This window comes from Ovis aries, chromosome 15 (genome assembly GCF_016772045.2).
Source record: "Ovis aries strain OAR_USU_Benz2616 breed Rambouillet chromosome 15, ARS-UI_Ramb_v3.0, whole genome shotgun sequence".
In the NCBI taxonomy this organism is placed as follows: domain Eukaryota; kingdom Metazoa; phylum Chordata; class Mammalia; order Artiodactyla; family Bovidae; genus Ovis; species Ovis aries.
This window is the reverse complement of record NC_056068.1, coordinates 41,782,270-41,803,914: the sequence shown is the minus strand read 5'-3', so window position 1 is coordinate 41,803,914 and position 21,645 is coordinate 41,782,270. Positions and strand designations below refer to the sequence as shown.

At 45.2% G+C, this 21,645-nt stretch overlaps 1 protein-coding gene across 9 annotated transcripts in view; it reads right to left on the bottom strand.

The window, feature by feature from the left end:
* The window catches only part of IRAG1 (inositol 1,4,5-triphosphate receptor associated 1), a 118,972-nt gene that overhangs the window by 10,014 nt on the left and 87,313 nt on the right, over window positions 1-21,645 (bottom strand). For 8 of the 9 annotated variants that reach the window (XM_027979395.3, XM_042233060.2, XM_060399904.1 and 5 more), the window contains 7 exons: window positions 21,128-21,268; window positions 20,538-20,669; window positions 18,015-18,156; window positions 11,460-11,509; window positions 10,321-10,428; window positions 8,921-8,985; window positions 903-1,022 (listed from right to left, as the gene is read on the bottom strand). In XM_027979395.3, coding sequence (XP_027835196.2) covers window positions 903-1,022; window positions 8,921-8,985; window positions 10,321-10,428; window positions 11,460-11,509; window positions 18,015-18,156; window positions 20,538-20,669; window positions 21,128-21,268 — 758 coding nt within the window. Of the gene's footprint in view, window positions 1-902; window positions 1,023-1,274; window positions 5,836-8,920; window positions 8,986-10,320; window positions 10,429-11,459; window positions 11,510-18,014; window positions 18,157-20,537; window positions 20,670-21,127; window positions 21,269-21,645 lie in introns of those variants that run through there. The other variant, XR_009596628.1, reaches the window with a different exon arrangement.

Below are 21,645 nucleotides of genomic sequence, written 5' to 3'. Positions count from 1 at the left end.
GGGGCTCATACACAGGCTTGTTGGGAAGCTTTGTGGAAGTGAAATGCACACAAGTTCTCTGTAAATGGTCGCAAAGCCAATGGAAGCATTCACTCCCCTCCATTCTAAGTACAGAGGACAGGCATGGGTGAAAAGACAGGCTTTTCAAGAGAAATCTTCTGACTTCCTTCTCCCTGGATTGATATTACCCTGAGCATACTTTTTGCTCGTCTAACAACCGAGTGTTTAAGGCCAGCACAGTTGGGCCGGGGCAAACCCCGCTATGGTTGTAGGTACCACCACACCAAAGCCCATAGGTTCCATGTCAGAGAGAGGCTGCAGCTCCCTCAGGGGCTACAGGGCAAGAAGCCCAGGATGCAGTGCCTGGTCAGAGGTAATTCTTTACCTGGCTGGGCAGGGGCCCTGCTCAGTATTCTGCCCCATCAGTGACTGACAACAGGCCAAAGGTGCTACTGAAGCTCAACTGGAGAAGGGAGTGGCTAGAAGTTGAGGGGACTCCTGCGGCAAGAAGAAGGGATGACTGAAGCAGTTTTGGGAAGTGGGGCTGCAGCTGCTCCAGAACACTGCTGGCAGCGGCGTGACTGCTCTGGGCATGTGTCAGGAAGCCTCAGGCACCACCAAGAGGAACCCACCCAGGGCCTTTGACTTCCAGATCATTCTGGTGGCTTTATGCCTAAAAAGAGGGCAGTCTGGTTATTATCTAACCACACCCTTCTGCCCCATTTCCTCCTGTCTTTCCTGTGGAACAGTACTGCTCTTTCCTATGTAATTCCTTACTCAGGCAAGGAGGTCCTGGGGCCAAGAGTTGCTTCCCTAAATCCTTTAAGAAACAGGAAAGGTCTGTGGGAAGGTATCTTGTGAGACATACCAGGTGACCTCAGGGCTGCTGACAGCTGACTCACCCCTTGTTGTAAGCTTCTTCCTCCATCCTGGCCTTAGCATCCTGGCTGATCCCCTCCAGGCAGCTTGGAGTCAGCACAGAAGCAGAGGCTTCACAATCTGGGTCCCCATTTGTCTTTCCACTAGTGAGAAGACAAGTACAGGACATCCTTTCAGGGACAGATAGGGCATCTGAAAACCAAACCATGTCTTTGGCCTGTTCCTGCACAGAAGTGAGGAAGCTCATTCTGGTTGAATCTATTTCAATCTTTCTATCTTGAGATAAGATTCTTTTTTTTTTTTTTACAGGCTCTGGTCCATGAATCCTCCCTAGACCACCCCCAAACATCCAGTACTGTACCAGTTCCCCTTTTCCCTCCTGCTCTCAAACCCACTTTCGTTCTTATTCCAGGAGATGCTGTGAGTAGACAGACAGCTATTGGGAGCTCCAGGGCACTAAGAGGAAGGAGATGGGGGTGGACCAAATGTTCAGAGTCATCCCATCCCTGTGGTCCATCTTCTGCTTCATTCATTTAAATATCTACCCAGGATTAAGTCACAGGCACCTTGTAATGTGCTGGGGAGACATTAGGAAACAAAAGAAAAGTCTTAGCCAACATGGAGCACAGCAGGAGAAAATGCCCAAAAAAGTCAAGGAAAAATATTAAATTAATTACAAATTGTGATGACTTTTATGAGAGAAATAAACTCTGTGCAATGACAGAAAATAACAAGGGAAGAATCTGCTTAGATTGAATGGCTACAAAAGACCTCTTGGAAATGGAATAACAGACCTGAAAGATGAGAAGCCAGCCACATCTATGGCAGAGGGAAGATCATCCCAGGTAGAGGATTCAGATGTGTGAAGACCTTGAGGTACAAAAGACGTGAAGTTTGAGGGACTGAAGAGAGGCAATGAAGTAAGAGTTAACTTCTGGATAAGATGTATCTTTGATGCCTGCAAGGTTATCCAGCTGGAGATGCCAAGTTGGCAGTTGCATGTACCGTAGTGCGTAAGAGGAGAACTCTAGACTGGAGACATTCAGGAGGAAGCTGGGGTTTAATGCCAGAGGAGTGGGAAAGAATGTCTGGGGACAAGTGTGAGGGAAGATGAGAAGATGACCCAGGACCGAGCCACGTGCATGTCCACCCTTAGCTCAGGTGGAGAAGGAGGAGCCTGCGGAGGAGCTGAGAAGTAGCAGGCAGAGAGGTGAGAGGAGAACCAGAGAGTGAGGAGTCCTGGGAGCTGAGAAAATGTAAGCAGCTCTTTGTGGGAAACCTCCTTCAGAAGGAAGCCCCTTCCTTGCCACTTTAGCAAAGCTATATTGAAACTAACCATTCATTCATGCCATACAGCATATAGGATCTTAGTTCCTTGACCAGGAATCAACCTACTTCACTCCACCCCACCCCACCCCATCCCACCCTGTGTTGGAAGCTCAGAGTCTTAACTACTGGTCTGCCAAGAAAGTCCCTGTAACTAATTTTTAAACCAGGCACCACCATGCTCTACTTATCTCTGGCGCAAGCACAACTTGCCTAACTTTCTGGTTCCTCCTATAGATCAAAAAGGTAGAAATGAAGAATAAGTTAACAGATGACCAGGTCTATTCCCTAGCTCCCCATTCAGTCATCTCCCAGACAAACCATGTGACCAAACTGTGTGAACAATATAACATCTAGAGTCAATGAGACTACACGCAGTGGGGGGACAGTGACAACTCTGACCTGCATCCCATTGATTAACTGAGATGACTTCCCTCCTTCTGCTTAAAGGTTTCCTGGCCATGCAGGATCTTTGGAGGTGGTTTTGGGGGACAGTGAGTCCACCATCTTCACAGACTACCAGCATTCCAATTAAAGGAATTTTCCTTTCTACCACTTTATTGATTTTATAAGCAGCGAGCAATAGGACCCTCTGCCCCTGCCTGCCCCGAACATGGAAAGCGTGTCAAGGAGGGAGCATTGTCTCACATACGCACAAACTTCTGAGAATCTGACTCAGATGTGTATAGGAGAAGTGACTCTTGGACTGGATACCGTGGAGGTCAAGAAGAGCTCTGGTGACACGGCCGGAGCCAAAGACAGATTGGAAAGGGCTGAGTGAAGACTGGGAGGTGAGAAAGGTGAAGACATAGACACAGGAAACTGACAAGGACAGGGAGTGGGGGAATGTGCAGCTGAAGCAGTGGGTCAAAGGACAGAAGCACACGTTAATGTGCATAGAATGGTTCAGTGGCGGGGATGAGAGGAAAGGGAGGACCGAAGAAATACACCCTTTGAAAAGGAAAGTAGGGGCAGACCTTAGAAAGGTAGAGAAACTTCTCCTTAGTCATAACAAAGGCAGGAAGGCGATGGAGATGGGGGGCTGGGAATCTGGCAAAGGAAGATGAGAGGAATCTTCTCATCCAAGAGCTTAAATTTTCTTTATAAAATGGAAAAACAAGGTCATCTACTAAAAGTGAGAAGTAGGGAGGCTAGGCAATCTTGAGGAGGGAAGAGGAGGCGTACGCATCATGAGGTGGAGGTAAGGGGGCCAAACGTGCTAGATTAAAGCAGGATAGCTGATGGTGCCAGGAGTCCATTTGAGGTATGAAATCACGAGTTGAAAGGAAATAGCCTGATGGCCGTGCCTTCCCTATGTATCCTGCAGCTCACCTAGGGGCCTGGAATTCCAATGAGAGTCTTGTCATGGAGGAGACCACAAACAAGGCAGACCAGTGACTAGAGCTTTGCAGCCAGGACTCTGAAGCTCACAGCAGCTACCCCCACTGACCTCTCAGCCCTGACCACCTCATAAGTGAGTCTCCTCATTCTCAGCATCAGTTTCCTTGTTTTAGTTTCCTTCAGGCCTTGTAAAATTTACATTTCATCAGGTTGGAAACCAAAACCCATCGTGAACAAGAAAGAACACTCTAAAAATATCAGCTATTCATAACATTTCTCCTTTTTAAAATCACATTATCCCCTCCCTTCTATGTGACCTCTGCCGAATGTACAATTTTCTTATTTTTCCAAATGATTGGAAAAAGAGCAGAAAAACAGAGCGACAGCCCAGGGCAGGGAAAGCCATTCTTGTACAAAATGTGGTGGTGGTGTAGTTACTGAGTCGTGTCCGACTCTTGCGACCCCATGGACTGTAGCCCACCAGGCTCCTCTGTCCATGGAATTCTTCAGGCAAGAATACTGGAGTGGGTTGCCATTTCCCTCTCCAGGGGATCTTCCCAACCCAGGAATTGAACCCAGGTCTCTGCATTGCAGGCAGATTATTTACTGACTGAGCTATGGGAAGACTTTACAAAATATGGTAGGGTGTAAAATGTTTGCAGTTATTTCCTGACCCCTAGACTGAGCCTGTGTGTGTGTTAGTTGCTCATTTGTGTCTGACTCTTTGCAACCCCATGGACTGTTGCCCACCAGGCTCCTCTGTCCATAGAATTCTCCAAGCAAGAATACTGGAGCGGGTAGCCATTTGTTTCTCCGGGGGTTCTTCTCAACTCAGAGATTGAACCCAGGTTTCTTTCACTGCAGACAGATTTTTTACCATCTGAGCCACCAGGGAAGCCCCTAGACTGAGCTTATAGTTCCTAAAATATCTTCTCCAACTATCTGGAATCTTCTCCCCATGCACTTCAAAGGATTTGTTCAAATATATTTTCCTCTGTGGAACTCTTGCTAATGTTTTCCTCTCTCTCACACCCTCTGGTTAAAGTTGATCTCTCCCTTTATATTCTCAGGAAACCTCTTTTACAGCATAACTCAGAGCTATGGCACTTTATACACATGCTCTTCCTTCTGTATGACTGTGATTGCAGAGAAAGGCTGTGTTTCAGTTTGAATGATGCTTAGCACATGGGAAGTGCCTTTAAGTGTTTGCTGAGCTGTATTGCCTTCTCTGTGGCTCATCCCCTACCGGTTAATCTTACAAAATGGGCAGGTCCTCTATGTAAATGACTCTTTCCTGAGAAGTCAGTGTTTGGACTGAGCTGAAGGAACCCCTATGCATGGTTGTAAACTTGGAGCTGAGCACAGCCAGTGCCCACCTTGAGATTTCTGGGCCAGACACTCATGGATCTTGGCATCTGTCCCCAGTTCATAATCTTGTGTGCTTTCTTCCTGAGATGACTGATTAGAATGAGGCTCATTGTTCTCTCACGTCCACTGGGTCAAAAATGTTTGTCATTGTGCTTAGCTCAGTAATGTGAAGAGATATTTAGTCAAAATGTGTTGTTTGACCTGCAGATATATTAGATTCTATTTTTCCCACGTGGTCAACAGTATTTGAAGGCGACTCCAGTGCTTTCCCATGGACAGATCTTACCTTCTCGGGCTCAGCTATGTCTGAAAGCCACCCCCATTACCAAGGTTCCCTCAGACAAGTCCAGCCTGGGGGACCTTGGCTACAAGAACTCCCTTAGTCTCGGTTACTCAGTCCCAGGTTCCTGGAGTTTACTAATAGGTTGCTTGAGGGCTAATCTATTTCAGAATACTATCAGCAAAGGGGAACTGTTTCACTACATATATTTAATGTGATATAAAACCTTTAAGCAATTATCTTGACTGCTTCAAAAATGTAGAAAATGGTTATTTTACAGATTAAAGAGGAAATTGCTCTGTGCTATAGCAATCTAATGGCCCCTTTTATGAAACCAGCCCTGTGCACCATCCGCATTTATGATGGTGCTGATCCTTCAGTGAACGGCTCTGTGTGCACTTTGCACCCCCATCCACTCCACCCTCCACTCCACGCCCGGTCACCAAGTTCTTTCACAATAGCTCACAGGAGCTTTTTCAAAAATAGCTCTTAAATCCACTCTCTTCTTTCGTGTCACACTGAATGTCTTCCCATTTTTCCAGCTGGAGTGTCTATTAAGAGGTTAAGCGCATGAGATTTATTATCTACTAGCTGTATATCCTCAGGCATGTGATGGTTTCTCTGAGTTTCAGTGTCCCCATCTATAAGACAAAAATATTCATAGTATACCTTCCTCATGGTATTATTATAAGGATTAAAGGAGATCATTAATGCAAAGCAATTAGAACAGAACTTGGCATCAAGTAAGCATGCAGTAAATAATAAGAGTAATTCTCATTATCTTCAATATTATTCCTTGATTACTCCATACTTTATTGCCTTAGTGCCTGGAATGTTATTAACCTCCTAGTTACCTGGTTAACTATTATAACCTTCAGGTTTCACTTTTAACATAAATTGCTAGAGGAAATGTTTGCTAAGCAACCCCAATTACCAAAACTGGGTGATGTGCTCATTTTCTTGTGTGTTGTTTGCTTATAACCTGTTCTTCCTTCTGATATCACTCATCACACTATATTACAATAGGCTGTTTTCCATCTGTCTTTCCCATTATACTGTGAGCTCGTTGAGTGCATTCCAGGTGCCTGGGTCTTGGTCATTAATTGGTGAAGAAATGAAAGACTATGAATAAATAGATTTTTCAAGTTAAACTGAAACTGTTTCAAGTTAAAATGAAACTGTTCTTGAGCCTTATTCTATTTTAATCTTTAATACTAATTTAAAATATTACTCTATTTTTCTCTCAGTCTACAGGTTCCTAGACCCTTGTTGAGTGAAAAACGGGTTTCTATGAAGTCATCTGGAAGAACAAGGCTCAGAATTCTTTCAAGTTATTATCGGGAGTGCAGTCTGTGATCAGGTATTTGCTTGTGAACTATCCACAGGCAATATGATATTCTCATCATCTTTCTTGTGCTTAGCCAACTCCCTTCCTGCTCAATCACTGTATGCTTAGGGAAATGTGAGATCATTTAAACACAACAATCTAGGTAGTAATACCTATGAACTGATAATGCATTGTTTCTCTTTAACAGTATGGAAAAGGCAGTTATAAACAACCATGTTTCTGTTAGAATGGAAATTATGAATTCATTTTCACTCACAGATTGTCTCATTGCCGATCTCTTGGCAATCTATCAGATATTTCCAGTTCCATAAATTTAGATCAAAATTACTTTGCATCTTTTAGAAATCCAGAATGGAGAGTTGTTGTTAATCTGAATCCCTCCTCCTTTGAATAGACCCTCCCCTTTTTGCAGTCATCTTTATAGACTGGGTGTATTCCCAACAGGCAAGTCAACCACAGCATGGGTAATGTATCACGGTGGTCTTTTTGAATAGCCCATAAGAATGAGCAGCATGCAGTTGCTTCTTTAGGGTTTCTTGCTCGACGAGGTTCAGTCCTCACTCTGTCTGGGTCTCTCTTGGTTCTATACCCTTGGAGTGGTGCTGCCACCATCGATCCTCATTCGTTGCCGCTCCTGATTCAGGGCTGCTGCCTACTGTCCCAGTTTTGTACCTCACTTTCTCCTGCTTAAGGATAGTTGAGATCCTTGATGATCTCTGATGCCTCAGATGGAAGCTGTCAGCTGGCCTGAGCATTCGTTCTACAGAGTACAGGCCCTGCCGCGTCCTGAAAGTCTGCTGGGGAGAAAGGGGATATAGATCTTCTGCCTTGACTGGCTCTACAGGCTGAGGGTTGAGAATGGAGCCTTGTCAGGGCCCTCTTGGAAAAGGGGTTGGTGTGTCCTAAGGTGGGACCTGGGGGGAGAATTTTAGCATGCTTCTCACTCAGGGCATCAGATGACCGTTTCTGGAGAGATTCAGAGACCATGGCCTGGACACTATGACTCTAGGGACTTGGCAAGATTCTGTAGGCTCTGTTAGCTCCACATGGTTGTGAGTCTATCACCCCTTTACAATGTCCCTGAAGTGATCAAAAAAACAAGGAAACAAACAAAACACCCTACTCAACATGAAGGATCTCTAAGCTTTCTCTGGGTAAGGTGGCAAGGTGAAGAATTGCTAGCCAACTTCAAGATTAATGGGCAGAGAATGAATCACTGAGTGATAGGTTGGTGGCTGCATATACTGAGAAGTGAGGAAAACAGGCTGAGTCTGGGGTGAGGAGCTGGGAGCTTGCCTGTACTAAAAAAAGGCACACGACACAGACCTTCCTTGCCAGGTCAAACAAAACTATTCTAATAGCAATGAAAAATGAAGTACTAAAGCTGTCTCAAGGCAAGGAAGAAGGAAGAATAGAGGTGTATGTTCTACCAAATGAAGAAAGACACAGGGGAAAGCTCTGAGAGGTGGCAGCTGTGATCCAGATGTTTCCAGCAAGTAAATGAAAGAATTGGAAAAGCAAGTTATAAACTTCTCTGAGTATGTAGAAATAGCCTGCCTTGCTTCAGCTAAGGATGAAAAGAACTGCAAATAGCATAGATGCCTAGAAAAGTTACATGTAGCAGAAACTGTTTGTTGCCAACCCATTATTCATTCTTCCTCCTGTTTCCTAACAGCAACGTGATTTATGCCTGGGAATTTACTCTTCTTCATGGATCCATTTGCTCCATGGGAAGCTGATCTTCTCTTCCCATCTCCAGGGTATAGTTTAAAGCTATGATGACAGTCTCATTGTCAATCACATCGCCTGTGATTGGTTTAGAAAGGGACCATATTCCAAATCTGCTAACAAGATAAAAAGGAAGACTGAAAGGCTGGTCCCTAAGAAACAAGCATGGGACAAGATGGTCCCTTTCTTCCTCAAGATGTTGTCATGTCTGGATGAAACACCTGGCATTAGCCATTTGTCACAAATCTGCTGATGAAGTCAACATGCAAAGTGGGGAGAGACAAGGAAACTATAGAGGCTGAGCTGGGGCCCTGCCATACCAGGAAAAGCCTCACCTACTATTTAAACACCTTTGATTTGGGGCTTTCTTGTACCTGTAGCTCAAAGGATCCTAATGAATAAAGAAGGCTTCTGTCTCCTCTGGGCTCTTCTAGGATTGAGGCACACTTGCACTCATCTACAGCATCTTCCTTGTCCAGAAATTTTGCAAACTGGGTCTGAAATCTTTGTGGGTCTCAGAGTACCATTCATTTTCCCCTAGAACTTAATTTGCCTCCCACTGCATTTTGTGAGTGAGGATGGGAGGAAAGTGAGCTGGAGAACTTTTCCTCCGAGATCCCCAAAGTTAAGAAGAAAATGGACATACTCACTTTTCCAAAAGTGCAGGCAGTGCTGAGGAGACAGGTGGGTTGCCTTTTCCATTGGATGATTCTGACTGAATGGAAAACAGGAGATATTGAATTGAGGATGAGCTAGGAAGGGAGAAGCCAGGGCTGACCAGTCTCTGAATCCTGGGGTAGGGCCTAGGCATTGAATGTTCTAGAAGCATCCTGTGTGATTTTGATGGACAGCCCTGATTGCCAATCCCTTTAGTATAGTTTGTGAAATAGTCTCTGTTAAAACATACTAATTAGTACTCCTGAAGCTCCTTTTCAAAAATTTTTTTTCAAATTGCTTTATTTTAGTGAGTGATTTGGGAGTTTACAGTGATCTCATGGATGATTGAAATGCTCAAGATCGGAAGTGAAAGAAGTTTTAGAGTTATTTCTACCTATTAGTACAGTAAAGCTTTTTATTGCTTATACAGTCAGATGGGCTCTTTGTAGAATGGTGCTGATCATGAACAGGGCATAGAGAAACAACTGGAGAAATAATTAAAGAGTTTTAAATAGGATTAACCAGATTCACAAAGTTCTGGGAACAGTTTATAGGAGCTGTTTATAGGAACAGTCTTTGTTTTAAAAAAATTGAAATGAATTTTTTTCTAATTATAAGTAATACAGCTTTACTATAGACATATAAAAAGGGATCAAAAAATTAAAATTACCTGGGTTTTTCCCACTGCCCGGAAATAAATATTAGTAGTAGTTCCATAGATATTATTTCAGAATATTCTATGTCTACACATAGATATTCTATGTCTACACTTTTTTAAAACTAAAAAACAGAGTTACACTGTAAATACTGGGGTTTTGCTTTTTGTTTGTAATAAATTATGGACTTTCTTCATGCCAATAAATAAAAATTTACATTTTAATCATTATATTTAGCAACTGCACAGAAACTCCTTATTGGGCTATTCATAATTTACTTAAATAGATCTCTTATTAATGGAAATCCTGGTTATGTCCAGTCTTTCAATGTTGTAAACAGTGCAGTAATGAATCAAGGCAGGGTAACATCAGGCTGAAGAACTCGGGCTCTGGAATCAGAGTACCTAGGGTTCAAAGCTCAGCTTACCACTTACTCCACACTGCAACTTTCAGCTGTTTAAACACACTGTAGAGTGGAGGGTTCTGGTTTAAGCATGAAGAGAGATACACTTTGTAAGGAACACTCTCTGAGTGGCCAGCACCTTGTTCAGGGATACTATGTCTTCTTCTCTGGGCAGTGCAATACATGGGGCCTGGTCTATGCTGAGGTTTCTCAGCCTATAGCTATAGCACGGAATCTGTGCTGTGAATTTCCCCACTTCTTTGATGCTGCCCCATCCAGGTCACCCCCACAGTTGTGAGCCTGAGGCCTGGGAGGCAAGCATCATGATACTCACCAGGGCTGGTAAGGAGGGGATGGGGGATGAGCTGGCTGACTGGCCCGGCAGGTTCAGGATATTAAACTTGGGCACCACGGCAACGCTGACCCTCCGGCGGGGCATGTTCTGTGGGAAGAGAATGGATCCACTGTCACAGAGGAAGCACCTAAAGTTCAGGAAGGCCTGGGAAATGCCTACTAATTCCTAATGCTGTATTCATTGGCTATTCTGGCTTTAAGGTAATGATGGTGGAGGTTGGGGTGGAGAGAGTGGCCCAAATTAACACATTTCTTTATTAGTGAGGAGTGATTTCTCAACATCTTCTGATTTTTTAAAGGTTTTCTTTTTTAATGTGAATCATTTCTAAAGTCTTCATTGAATTTGTTACAATATTGATTCAGTTTCATGATTTGTTTTTTTTGACCATGAGGCATGTGGGTTCTTGGCTCCCTGAAAAGTGAAAGTGTTTCAGTTGTGTCTGACTCTTTGTGACCCCATGGACTAAATAGTCCATGGAATTCTCCAGGCCAGAATACTGGGATGAGTAGTCTTTCCCTTCTCCAGGGGATCTTCCCAACCCAGGGATCGAACTCAGGTCTCCTGCATTGCAGGCAGATTCTTTACCAGCTGAGCCACAAGGGAAGCCCAGGAACACTGGAGTGGGTAGCCTTTCCCTTTTCCAGGGGATCTTCCCAACCCAGGAATTGACCTGGGGTCTCCTGCATTGCAGGCAGATTCTTTACCAACTGAGCTATGAGGGAACCAGGGATCAAATCCACACCCTCTGCACTGGAAGGCGGTTTCCCAACCACTGGACTGCCAGGGAAGTCCCAATTCTGATTTTAATCAATCAGATCCTAAAGAAGTGGAACAAAAATGACCTGTAGTCATTGGACAGTGTATGAAACCTGACTAGCACAAGAGAACTATCTATGACAATAGCAAAGTGCATGCATCATTTCATGTTCCTTAAAGAGGTGGTACAGTCTGGGAAGCCACAAGCAAGGGAAGGTTGCAGGGTGAGCTAGCAAGTGTGGGAAGTTGCATGAGAGGCTCTGTCCAGAGGTTCTCTGGCACCTGCGGATCCGAGAATGAATGATTTCCTGGTTGACTGTAGACATTTCTGTCTCTCCCCAGTTTTCCTTGAATATGCATACCTTTCCCAGCGAGAGGGACATGGATCGCGCTGTGCGAGGGACTCCATCTTCTGCAGGAGGAGGAAACAGAAGAGAAGCCAGGTAAGTTTTCAGAGTAGGCTCCAGCAGGAAGAAGATCACAGAAACGGAGCCAAGGTATCTATGGACCAGAACTGACCCTCAAGGGATTCCCCAAGGGCCTAGGTGCCGAGGTCATTGACTTTGACACTTGACTCTTTGAGACAGTCACCTGCAGAGAGGGGTTTCTAGGGGACAGAACCTTCATCCTAACGCCTCTGGACACTATGAGAAGTCTCGGTCTGGCCCCTCTGGTCTCCACCGACTGCACCACCTCTGGATTACGCCCTGGTGAGTGTGTGAGGATTCCTCATAGCAATACCAGGGTTTATTGGATCATCTTGCTCATTTAAGGGGTGAACAGTCAAGGAAATTATGAGCAAGGAAGGTGTGGTGTCAATAAAAAATGGAAACTTGACAACAGTAATTTTAATATGTCATCTACAAAATAATTTTGAACAAAGGAAACCAGCATACTCAGATTTTCTTCTGCTTAGTACATGTATTAAGTGATAAAATTTGTGTTAAATATTTAGCACCACATATGGATAATACCTAGATAGTATATTCAAAAGCAGAGACATTACTTTGCTGACTAAGGTCCATCTAGTCAAGGCTATGGTTTTTCCTGTGGTCACGTATGGATGTGAGAGTTGGACTGTGAAGAAGGCTGAGCGCTGAAGAATTGATGCTTTTGAACTGTGGTGTTGGAGAAGACTCTTGAGAGTCCCTTGGACTGCAAGGAGATCCAACCAGTCCATTCTGAAGGAGATCAGTCCTGGGATTTCTTTGGAAGGAATGATGCTAAAGCTGAAACTCCAGTACTTTGGCCACCTCATGTGAAGAGTTGACTCACTGGAAAAGACTCTGATCTGAGAGGGATTGGGGTCAGGAGGAGAAGGGGACGACTGAGGATGAGATGGCTGGATGGCATCACAGACTTGATGGACGTGAATCTGAGTGAACTCCAGGAGACGGTGATGAACAGGGAGGCCTGGCGTGCTGTGATTCATGGGGTCGCAAAGAGTCGGACACGACTGAGCGACTGGACTGAACTGAACTGAACTGATGGATAATACTGCCACTAGAAAACACAAATATGTGTAGAGAAAGGTTTTCAACAGCTCAGTTCAGTTTGCTTCAGCTTGTATGGTTGTCTATTTCTCACATTCATGTATTTTAGGTGTGTCTCTTGAAAAGCACATAATTAAACACATTTTTCTTAATCTAATCTGAGGTTTTCTATTAACCAACAGTTCTAAGCTGTTTATATTTCTTGCAGTTGATATATGTCTACCACCTTATTTTGTATTTTCTAAATGCCTTGCTTCATAAATCAAATTTATTCTAACTGCCCCCTCCCTAAAATTGATTTGGAATTTATATATTTTAGTTGTAACCTTTAGTGTGCCCCCTTAAATTTTTAACATGTTATTTGACTTTAGATTTAAATAAATCAAGATCTCTATTCTTCCTGAATTGTCCTTAAAACAGCAATCGTGCCTTCAAATCTTATATTGGTTTTCAATATTTTTACTTCACTCTGTTTTTGTCATCTCAAGTTATTGTGACCGTTGTTCTACATAGTGGCTATTTGTTTAGATTTAGTTCAGTGCAGTGGCTCAGTCGTGTCCATCTCTTCGCGACCCCATGAATCGCAGCGCGCCTTTGGTTACCATCTCTTCTTGCAGCCAACCTTCTTTCGATCTCAATTTTTCAGTCGTTCTTTTGGTAAGGGGCTGTGAGAGGTAAATTTTCTCAGTTTTTCTCATAAAGTGTCTTTCCATAGCCCTTATGCTTGCATGACACTTTAGCTGGTAGTATTATCTCTAGGCTAAGAGTTATTTTCTCTCAGCTCTTTCAATACTTTACTTCATTGTCTCCTGGTGCTGGTGGTGGTTGTGGGAACTGTCACTCCTTTGTGGATAATCTGTCTTCTCTCTCTGGTTACTTTTAAGATCTTCATTTTGCCCTTGGGGTTCTAAAGTTTCTCTTTGATGTGTTTTTCTTTCTTTTGCTTGGGATTCTCTGTACTTTCTAAATGCAATGATTCGTGTCTTTCTTTAGTTCTGAAAAATTCTCTGTTCCTGGGAAATTCCTTTGAATATTTTCTCTCCTGATGTATATCCTAACAAGTGTATTTCAAATCTTTTTAAATTTTATATCCTATGTCACATATAACATTTTTTCATATTTTAAATTAATGTATCCCTCTGAACCACACGGTGGCTGACTTCCTCAAATCTGCATTCTGGTTAACAAATTTTTTCCTCAACTATTCCTAATCTGATGTAAATGTTATACCAATCAGGATAAGCAAGGTTATGCTACAATAATAAACAACCACAAAGTCTCAGTGGCTTATAACAACTAAGAGTAATTACTTGCTTTTGCTACATTGCTTATGAGTCAGCAACAGGCTCTGCTCTGCATTTCCTCACTCAGGACTCAGGCTGATGGAGCTTCTACTATTCTGGAGCAGGGATGATTATCAAGTCTGGTGGAAGGAGACACAGGGCAAATTGCAGACTAGTCTTAGGGATCTCAGATCAAATGTGATACACGTCCTTCCACTGACATTTAACGCCAAATCACGTTGCTCACCTAACTTCAAGGGGATGGAGAAGTGTGCCCAGGAGGAGATGTGAATACTGAGAAACAGCTTCAACTATAGGAACTACCAAAGAGTCCAACTACCAAAGAGCCGTACACCACTGAGCAACTGAACAGCTGAACTAAAAGGAACCACCGCTCCTAAACAACTGAGTTTTATTTTCATGCCTCTATTCCTCATATCTAGGATTATATTTTTTATAATTGTATTCTTTATTTGCATATTTTTTTATTTTTTTATGCTTCTAATTTTATACACATCTTGAAAAAATAAGATTGCTTTATTATCTGCTGTGTTTAGGATACAGTCCTATTGTTTGGGTGTCTGATGATTCTCATTGATGGTAGACTGTTTAATTTTATAATTCTATATTGTCAACTCATCTCCTGTGAAGTTTTACTTAGAGGATTCTGTGTCTCCTGGGCACAGGGTGTGTCTCTCCAGAGTGGTTTATACTTATTTCCAATAGTGTTCCTAGTAACACCATTGTGATGTTCTTTTCAGAATCTCTGTGTATTGCATCATCTCTTCTGTTATAGCATGTACTTTGTGGGTTTGCAGTTTTCCTATGAGGAAGGAGAAAGTTTTTTTTCTATCAGAGTCCAGGGCGAAGCAGATAAACTTCCTTGATTTGTTCCATTGTGACTTGGTGATTGTATCAAAGATGCAGTCCTTGAAAAGTCTTCACTTGCTATAGGAGGCTCAGAGTCAGCTCCCTGCCTTGGGGCCTCTGAGGCCTCATCTCACATTGCGTGCGAGTGCAAAAGCCCAGAGTCCAGAGAGCTGAGGCTGACTCTTATCCCCAAGGAAGCTGCAGGGTCAGCTTGGTTTCAGTTCTCTTTTCTTTTCTTGTATCTGAGTATTTCCATTTCTTTTCTTGTGGATTCAGCTATTCCTTTAGGCTAATGTTTGATTCACTTTATCCAGCAGAAATTTCTAAGTATTTGTAGTCAAAGGATTTTCAAGTTTTCCAGTCAGCCAAAATAGCAGCACCAGAAAATATTCTTTGTATATGAAGAGTTCATGCAATTAATGAAATACCAATCTCACAAGAGGGGCAAAGAATTAAAGAATTTACACAAGTAGAAATACAAAGGCCCAACAAACATTTGAAAATGGCTGTCAAGAAATACAAATTAAAACTATGAGAAGAGGTACAATATTGGTTCAAAGTCAAAAATATTTTTAAAAAGAAAAGAAAAAAAAAGACAGGACTGTCCATGGTATGATAAATTGAGCATTACTGTTACCCATTAAATGGAAATATCGATGAGTTATCTGGAGATAATTTGCTTTAAGAGCCTTTTAAATATTCCTTTCCCCTGAGCCAGTATTTACACTTCTGGAAATCTACCTTAATCCAAAATGCAGACAACTGTCATGTTTCACACTCAGAAAAAAATAGATGTTATTTTTCTCTTTTGAATGTGTATCAGCTTTCTTGAAATTCGAGATATTTTTCTTGCCCTGTAGTCTTCAGAGTCTCAGGCACAGAGAAGGATTACATATGTAACAAAGAAGTCATATAAAAGCTTAAGGAACAAGCGCCATCAGGGAATGGTCACGGGGCAGCTGATGGGCACGTCTGGCCCCTCTGTACCAGCCCAAACTGAAGTGTAGCTTGGAGAAACAGTGGAGTGGAACCAGATTGTGAAAACCGCACATTCACCATTCAGCGCTCAGCCACCCGCTCCCGTCTTAATGTAAGCACTTCCTTGTGTCCCCAGGCTGAACGTGGGACTCTGCCATGTGCGCCCCGTAAAGTCTGCTTCCTTCGGTCATGGCACCACTTACGCCGCCCTGCCTCACCCCAGGTTGGGAGCTCCCTTGGGTCAGGCACAGGCTTCCCGTCACCTCTCTAGTCCAGTATCACAAGGCACACATCTGAGGTGCTCAGTTAATGTCTGTAGAACTAACGGCTGAGACTCATGGGCAGCTGTGCTCGTTCCACAAATCGTGGGTAAGGTGGCATGCAAGAGGCCCTGCTCCTTGCAGAACAATAACGCAAAAGCCCGCGTGTTAGGATGTCTTTGGTGGCAGCTTCTCTAACTTCTAACTCTGACAGAGAGAGGTTTGTTAGAGGCCCAGATGCATGTGGGTCAGAAGCCTTGCTGCCAAGATCCAAAACAGACGGTCTGGAGTGAGTGTGCGCTGCCTTCGGACTCTGGGAAGTATCACTGATATTCCCCAGGAAACTTGTGAAACCTCCTGTTTATAAAGGTTTCTCCATCTGTTATACTTTCCCTCCTCCTGCTCTTGGTAATACGGATGTTTGCATTCCCTAGGGATTCCTGTCACTGAAAGGTCTGTTTTCTCCGGCTAACACCACCCTCATCAGCCAGAGCTCAAACCCTGGCAGCTCCCAAGGACAGATCCTGGCCCAAAGCACCATCCTCCTCCCCGTGGACTGCGGCAAAGCCTCCAAACGCATCTCTCCACTCCTAATACATCATCCACTCTGAAGGCAGAGCAATGTTCTAAAACTAAGGTCTGACTGTGGCAGCTGGGGTGAACTCACTGGTGTTTCCTCACTGCCCGTGGGGCAGGCGCCCAGATTGCTCTCAGGGCCTGGCGCGTGGCCCTGGCCTCACAAGGCTTACCTTCAGCCCGTCACTGTCACGCTCCAACCCCGCAACCAAACGGAAGACAGTTTGTTTCAGAGTCTTCTCACCCCAACCTCCACATCTTTGCACATGCTGTTTCCTCCACCTGGGATGTATTTCCCCCTCTAGTCTGGAAAACTCCTATTCTTACTTTAAAACATAGCAACTCTCTTACTGCATAGCACAGGGAACTACATTCAAAATCCTGTGATAAACCATAGTGGAAAAGAAAACGGAAAGGAATGTGTGTACGTATGTATGCAAACTGAGTCACTTTGCTGTACAGCAGTAATGAACACAACATTGTGTATTAACTGTACTTCAATGAAAGATAAAAAAACACACTGCAGTTCAGTATCAAGTGAAATCAGCTGGCCCTCTCTCTGGTTCTATAGAAATCTCTCTAGAACTTAAAATTTAAAAAAAAAAAAAAAAAGAGTCTTTCTTTAAAGCACTTGTCTTGCCCACAGTTCTGCTGGTTATCTTAGCAGTAACTCCTTTAGCCAGGCTCTCACTCCACCCCCACTGCCCGGACTCCCCCACTCATCTGGACTCCTGTAATAGCCGGCTCGTGGGTTTCCCTGCCTCTGTCTTTACCCCAGTGATGTAACTGTCACACTATTGCCAGAGGGAATCTTCTGAACTATATATGATGATGGCAATGCCCTGATTAAAATCTTTGGTTGGACCCCTAATGCTTTCCAGAATGAAAATGCAAATCCCTTAGCGTGTGCTGCCCAAAGTGGGGACCCCAAAGCACCAAGCTGTAAGGTCTGGGGTCTGTCTCATGTGAGGTGAAAGTCGCTCAGTCGTGTCCAACTCTTTGCGACCCCGTGGACTAAACAGTCCATGGAATTCTCCGGGCCAGAATACTGGAGTGGGTAGCCTTTCCCTTCTCCAGGGGATCTTTCCAACCCAGGGATCAAACCCAGGTCTCCTGCATTGCAGCCAGGATTCTTTACCAGCTGAGCCACCAGCCAGTCTCATAAAGGAGGTTAAATTCTTGCAGCCTATGGGCTCTGCATCACTAGTCAGCTTCTCTGGTTATTTTTATTAGGAGTTGCTTGGGGGCCATTCATGCTTTCCGGTTCCAGGCGCCCGGGGCTCACGGGAGCAGTGGCTGCAAGGCCCCTGTGGGCAGCACTGGGTGGGGCAGCAAGCCTTGCTCACCCTGACATAGGCCCTGGGACTGCCCCATAGGTGTGATCCTAGCCGGGATCCATCAGGGACCCATAATTACAGGGCCAAGGTGGGGCAGTGGGCAGGAGTCCAGTTCCTTACCAGAGGGGCCACAGCTGCGGCTCGAATTTTGATTTGCAAGTTTTTTAAACTCCATGAGCTCTGCATGGTCCTTCTCATACGTCCTCTTTAGGTTCTCCACATACTGCATCATCACTTCTGTTGCTTTCGACATGCGTTTTTCCTGCAGGGACGGAGAGGAAAAGCTCATCAGCCCTGCTTGCTCTGAGCCAGGATCTGGGCTGTGGGATTCGAAAGGTTACAGGGATATGACTTTACTCTCTGAGAGTTTGCTATGTGGGGTGTGAGCTGAAACAGGGGCTCAGGCACCTGCCCTCGAGGAGAACAAGAACAAGCCCAGCCATAAAGCCTCAGGAGATGAAAAAGGAACAGAGTCCTCCCTGCAGAGAATGGGTCGGGGAAGGCTTCACGAAACTGGCTGAAGTGGTGTAGGGCATGGGCAGCATCTGGGCATGTAGCTATGGGCATGAGAGACAAAGAGCATTCAGCCAGGGGACTCTAAGAGCCACGGTCTAGAGGCAGGACATTACCAGGCTTGTATCAAGGTGAGAATTCCCCTTCCAGACAGAATCCTTTGGAGAGTAAAGAGGATGCCTTCAGGAATCGTGGGCTTCCCTGGTGGCTCAGACAGTAAAGAATCTGCCTTTAATGCAGGAGACCCAGTTTCGATCCCTGGGTTGGGAAGATCCCCTGGAGAAGGAAATAGCAATCCACTCCAGTATTCTTGCCTGGAGAATTCCATGGACAGAGGAGCCTGGCGGGCTACAGTCCATGGGGTTGCAAAGAGTCAGACACAACTGAGTGACTTTCACTTACTTATCAGGAATTGTGCTGGGGCAATAGGCATATACCAGAACTGTCTGGAAAGCCAGGAATGCACAGGTCGTCCTGCTTATGTAGGAATCAGCAAATGGTTGGGTTTGTTCACAAGATGAAAAGGTGAGTTAGAGCTGAACTGAGTGCTTTGGACTCATTCTGAAGGAAGAGGGGAGCCACTGAAGGTCTTAAAGGAGTGTCATAATCAGTTCACCAGTGGAGACTGCTCTGAAGGAAACAAGGTGAGTGGCAGCTAGAGCAACAAGGAAAATGAGGGTGAGTGCCTGAGCCAGTCCAGTGGGGCCAGAGAGGACTCGGAGGACTGAGACAAGGAAGCCACTTGGAGAAGGGGGAAGGCTGGAGTGAGCAGCCCATGCACGGAGAAGCACGCCCGCAAGGACTGTGCAAAGCGAAGAGTCTTCTCTGCTGACACCGCTCCAGTCCCTCAGAGAGCCCACCACCTGCCGGTCTGCGGAGGGGCATGCTCAGCGACCAAACCCTGGACAAAGTCCCTGCAGCCCTGAGCCGAGACCAGTCACTTCCCTAAAGCTCTCCCCCTGTGCTGCTCCCAGCTGGAAGAGCTTTCTGGGTGCTGCCACCCAGGAAAGTTGGGTGACTTTTCCCTGGAAGAACACAGGTGGGACAGCCCTGTGGTTTGTTCTTCTTTCATTCTATGAGGGCCGCCCAGGGCTGGGCCCCAGGAACACCCCTGTCATGCAGTCCACGAGTCGGGACACGTGGTACACAGATCCATGGTAGCAGCAACAGTGACAACAACATCCAGGTGCTTTACAAGCGTCTCAGCAGCCTTGTATGGCAGATACTGCATTTTACAGTTGGAGCAGCTGGCGCGCAGAGAGCTTGTTAACTGAACCAAGGCCACACAGTGAACCCTGGTACAATCAGAATGAAAACTCGGGCCATCTGACCCCGCAACACCATGATGGGTTGGGGCAGTACCTTGTGTGCCTCGGGGCTTCAAAGTGGCTGCAAGGGAGCCACACTTGGGCTTGCATCCCAGGTTTGCCCATCACTAGTGCTATTCTGAGACTTCACATCTTTATTGAGGAATATCTTTCCAAGGTTACTGGAAGGATTAATGAAACAAAGCGGGTTTTCCTAAAGAGTGTTTTGCCAAACACTAATTTCATGGGAGTTGAGTAGGTATTTTATAGGGAGAAAAAAAAAAGAAGGAAGGGTTGGTTCTTTACTCAAAAACATTTGAGAAATACATAGGTAACGTTAAACAGGATTTTTCATTACAGGACTTCTCAAAGCCTTGCTTATGCCAACATGCATTAGAAATCTCCAAGGAAGGTAGCACGCAGCAGTTCCCCCACAGTAGGTGTCCATGCGTGCATGCTAAGTTGATTCCGTTGTGTCTGACTTTTTGTGACCCCGTGGACTGTAGCCTGCCAGGCTCCTCTGTCCTTAGGCTTCTCCAGGCAAGAATACTGGAGTGCCCTCCTTCAGGAGATCTTTGCAACCCAGGGACTGAACCATCATCTCTCACATCTCCTGCACTGGCAGGCAGGTTCTTAACCACTGGCATAAAAGTTTTTTCTGGGGGAGCACCTCAAGGGTTTAGTGGTCTGCCAAAAATACTCTGAAACAATTGCAATTGGGGACATAGGATGTCTGGCCCAGAGGAAGGCATCAGTCAGTGGTGTTTGCAGTTGTCAGTGCCTACGCTGCAGCCCCAGTTACCAGAGGCAGAGCAGAGCTCACCTGGCGGACGGCCCCCACCATCTCGGCACGGCTAGAGAGGCGGGCAGCCAGGCGGTGCAGGACAGCAATGTCCTCCAGCAGCTTCTGGTAGGTCTCCCGGTGCTCACAGTGGTGCCAGAGGGAAGCTGAGGACTGGGGAGGGAGAAGGAATATCACCTGGGGTCCTCGCAGACCAAGACTTGACTTGTGCTGTCCTGACCGAGAGGAGAGGCCTCTGTAGGCCACCAGCTGCAGCTGTTTCTGGGATTGGAGAAGCCCAGTGTGGACACTATATACCTGGCCAGGCCAGAGGAAGGCAATCACATCCGGGTCTCTGGTCTCCAAGGTGCTCCCTCTGCCATCCCAGGTCACCCAGCCCCCTTCCTGAAAAGCTGCTGAGGGCTCAAAGGCCTTACACACAGCCCTGAGGTAACCAGGTTTTCAGGATCTCAGTCTCGGCTCTCTGAAGAAGATTCTGCTTGGCTAAGGGCCTCAGCCCCATTTCTCATTTCATGAGACTTTTCTTGGTGACTAAGAAAAGCAGGACACCTGGCCCAGTCCTGGGGGACAGTCCCTCCTGCAAGGGTTCTCCAGTCAGGCTTTGCAATTACCGTAATGGAAGCTTTGAAGTTTTCCAGTTCCTTCTCTGTGTTTTCCTCTGTCAGGTTGCGTTCCCTTTCTGCCTGGTTAATTCTAGATTCCAGGGTGTAGCTGTCATTTCTAAAGGCCAAGGACAGTTGTACAAACACGTTCTGTTGGGAACAAGAATGTGGAAGAAGCGCTAGGAGGAGGTACTGGAGGGAGCAAAGCTGCCGGTGAGGTTTTGCATGAACATTTACATCACCTTGTGGAACCAGCCCACCCAAAGCAGCCAAGTACAAGTGAGACTCTCCCTTCATGGAGCAAACTGCACAAAAGATGGTGAGATAGCAACCTGAGATCTGTACTAGTTCCTTCTCAGGACCAGAAGACCAAACACATTTTACTGATAAACAATAAGAGAGTAACACTTTGCTTTTTCCTAAATGTCAAGAAAATAACATCCTGTATTTGGGTTTAGATAAACTCGGGCCAACGTAGCTGACTGTGTAAGCAATTTGGATTCATGCTAAGATTTATGGCACGTGAG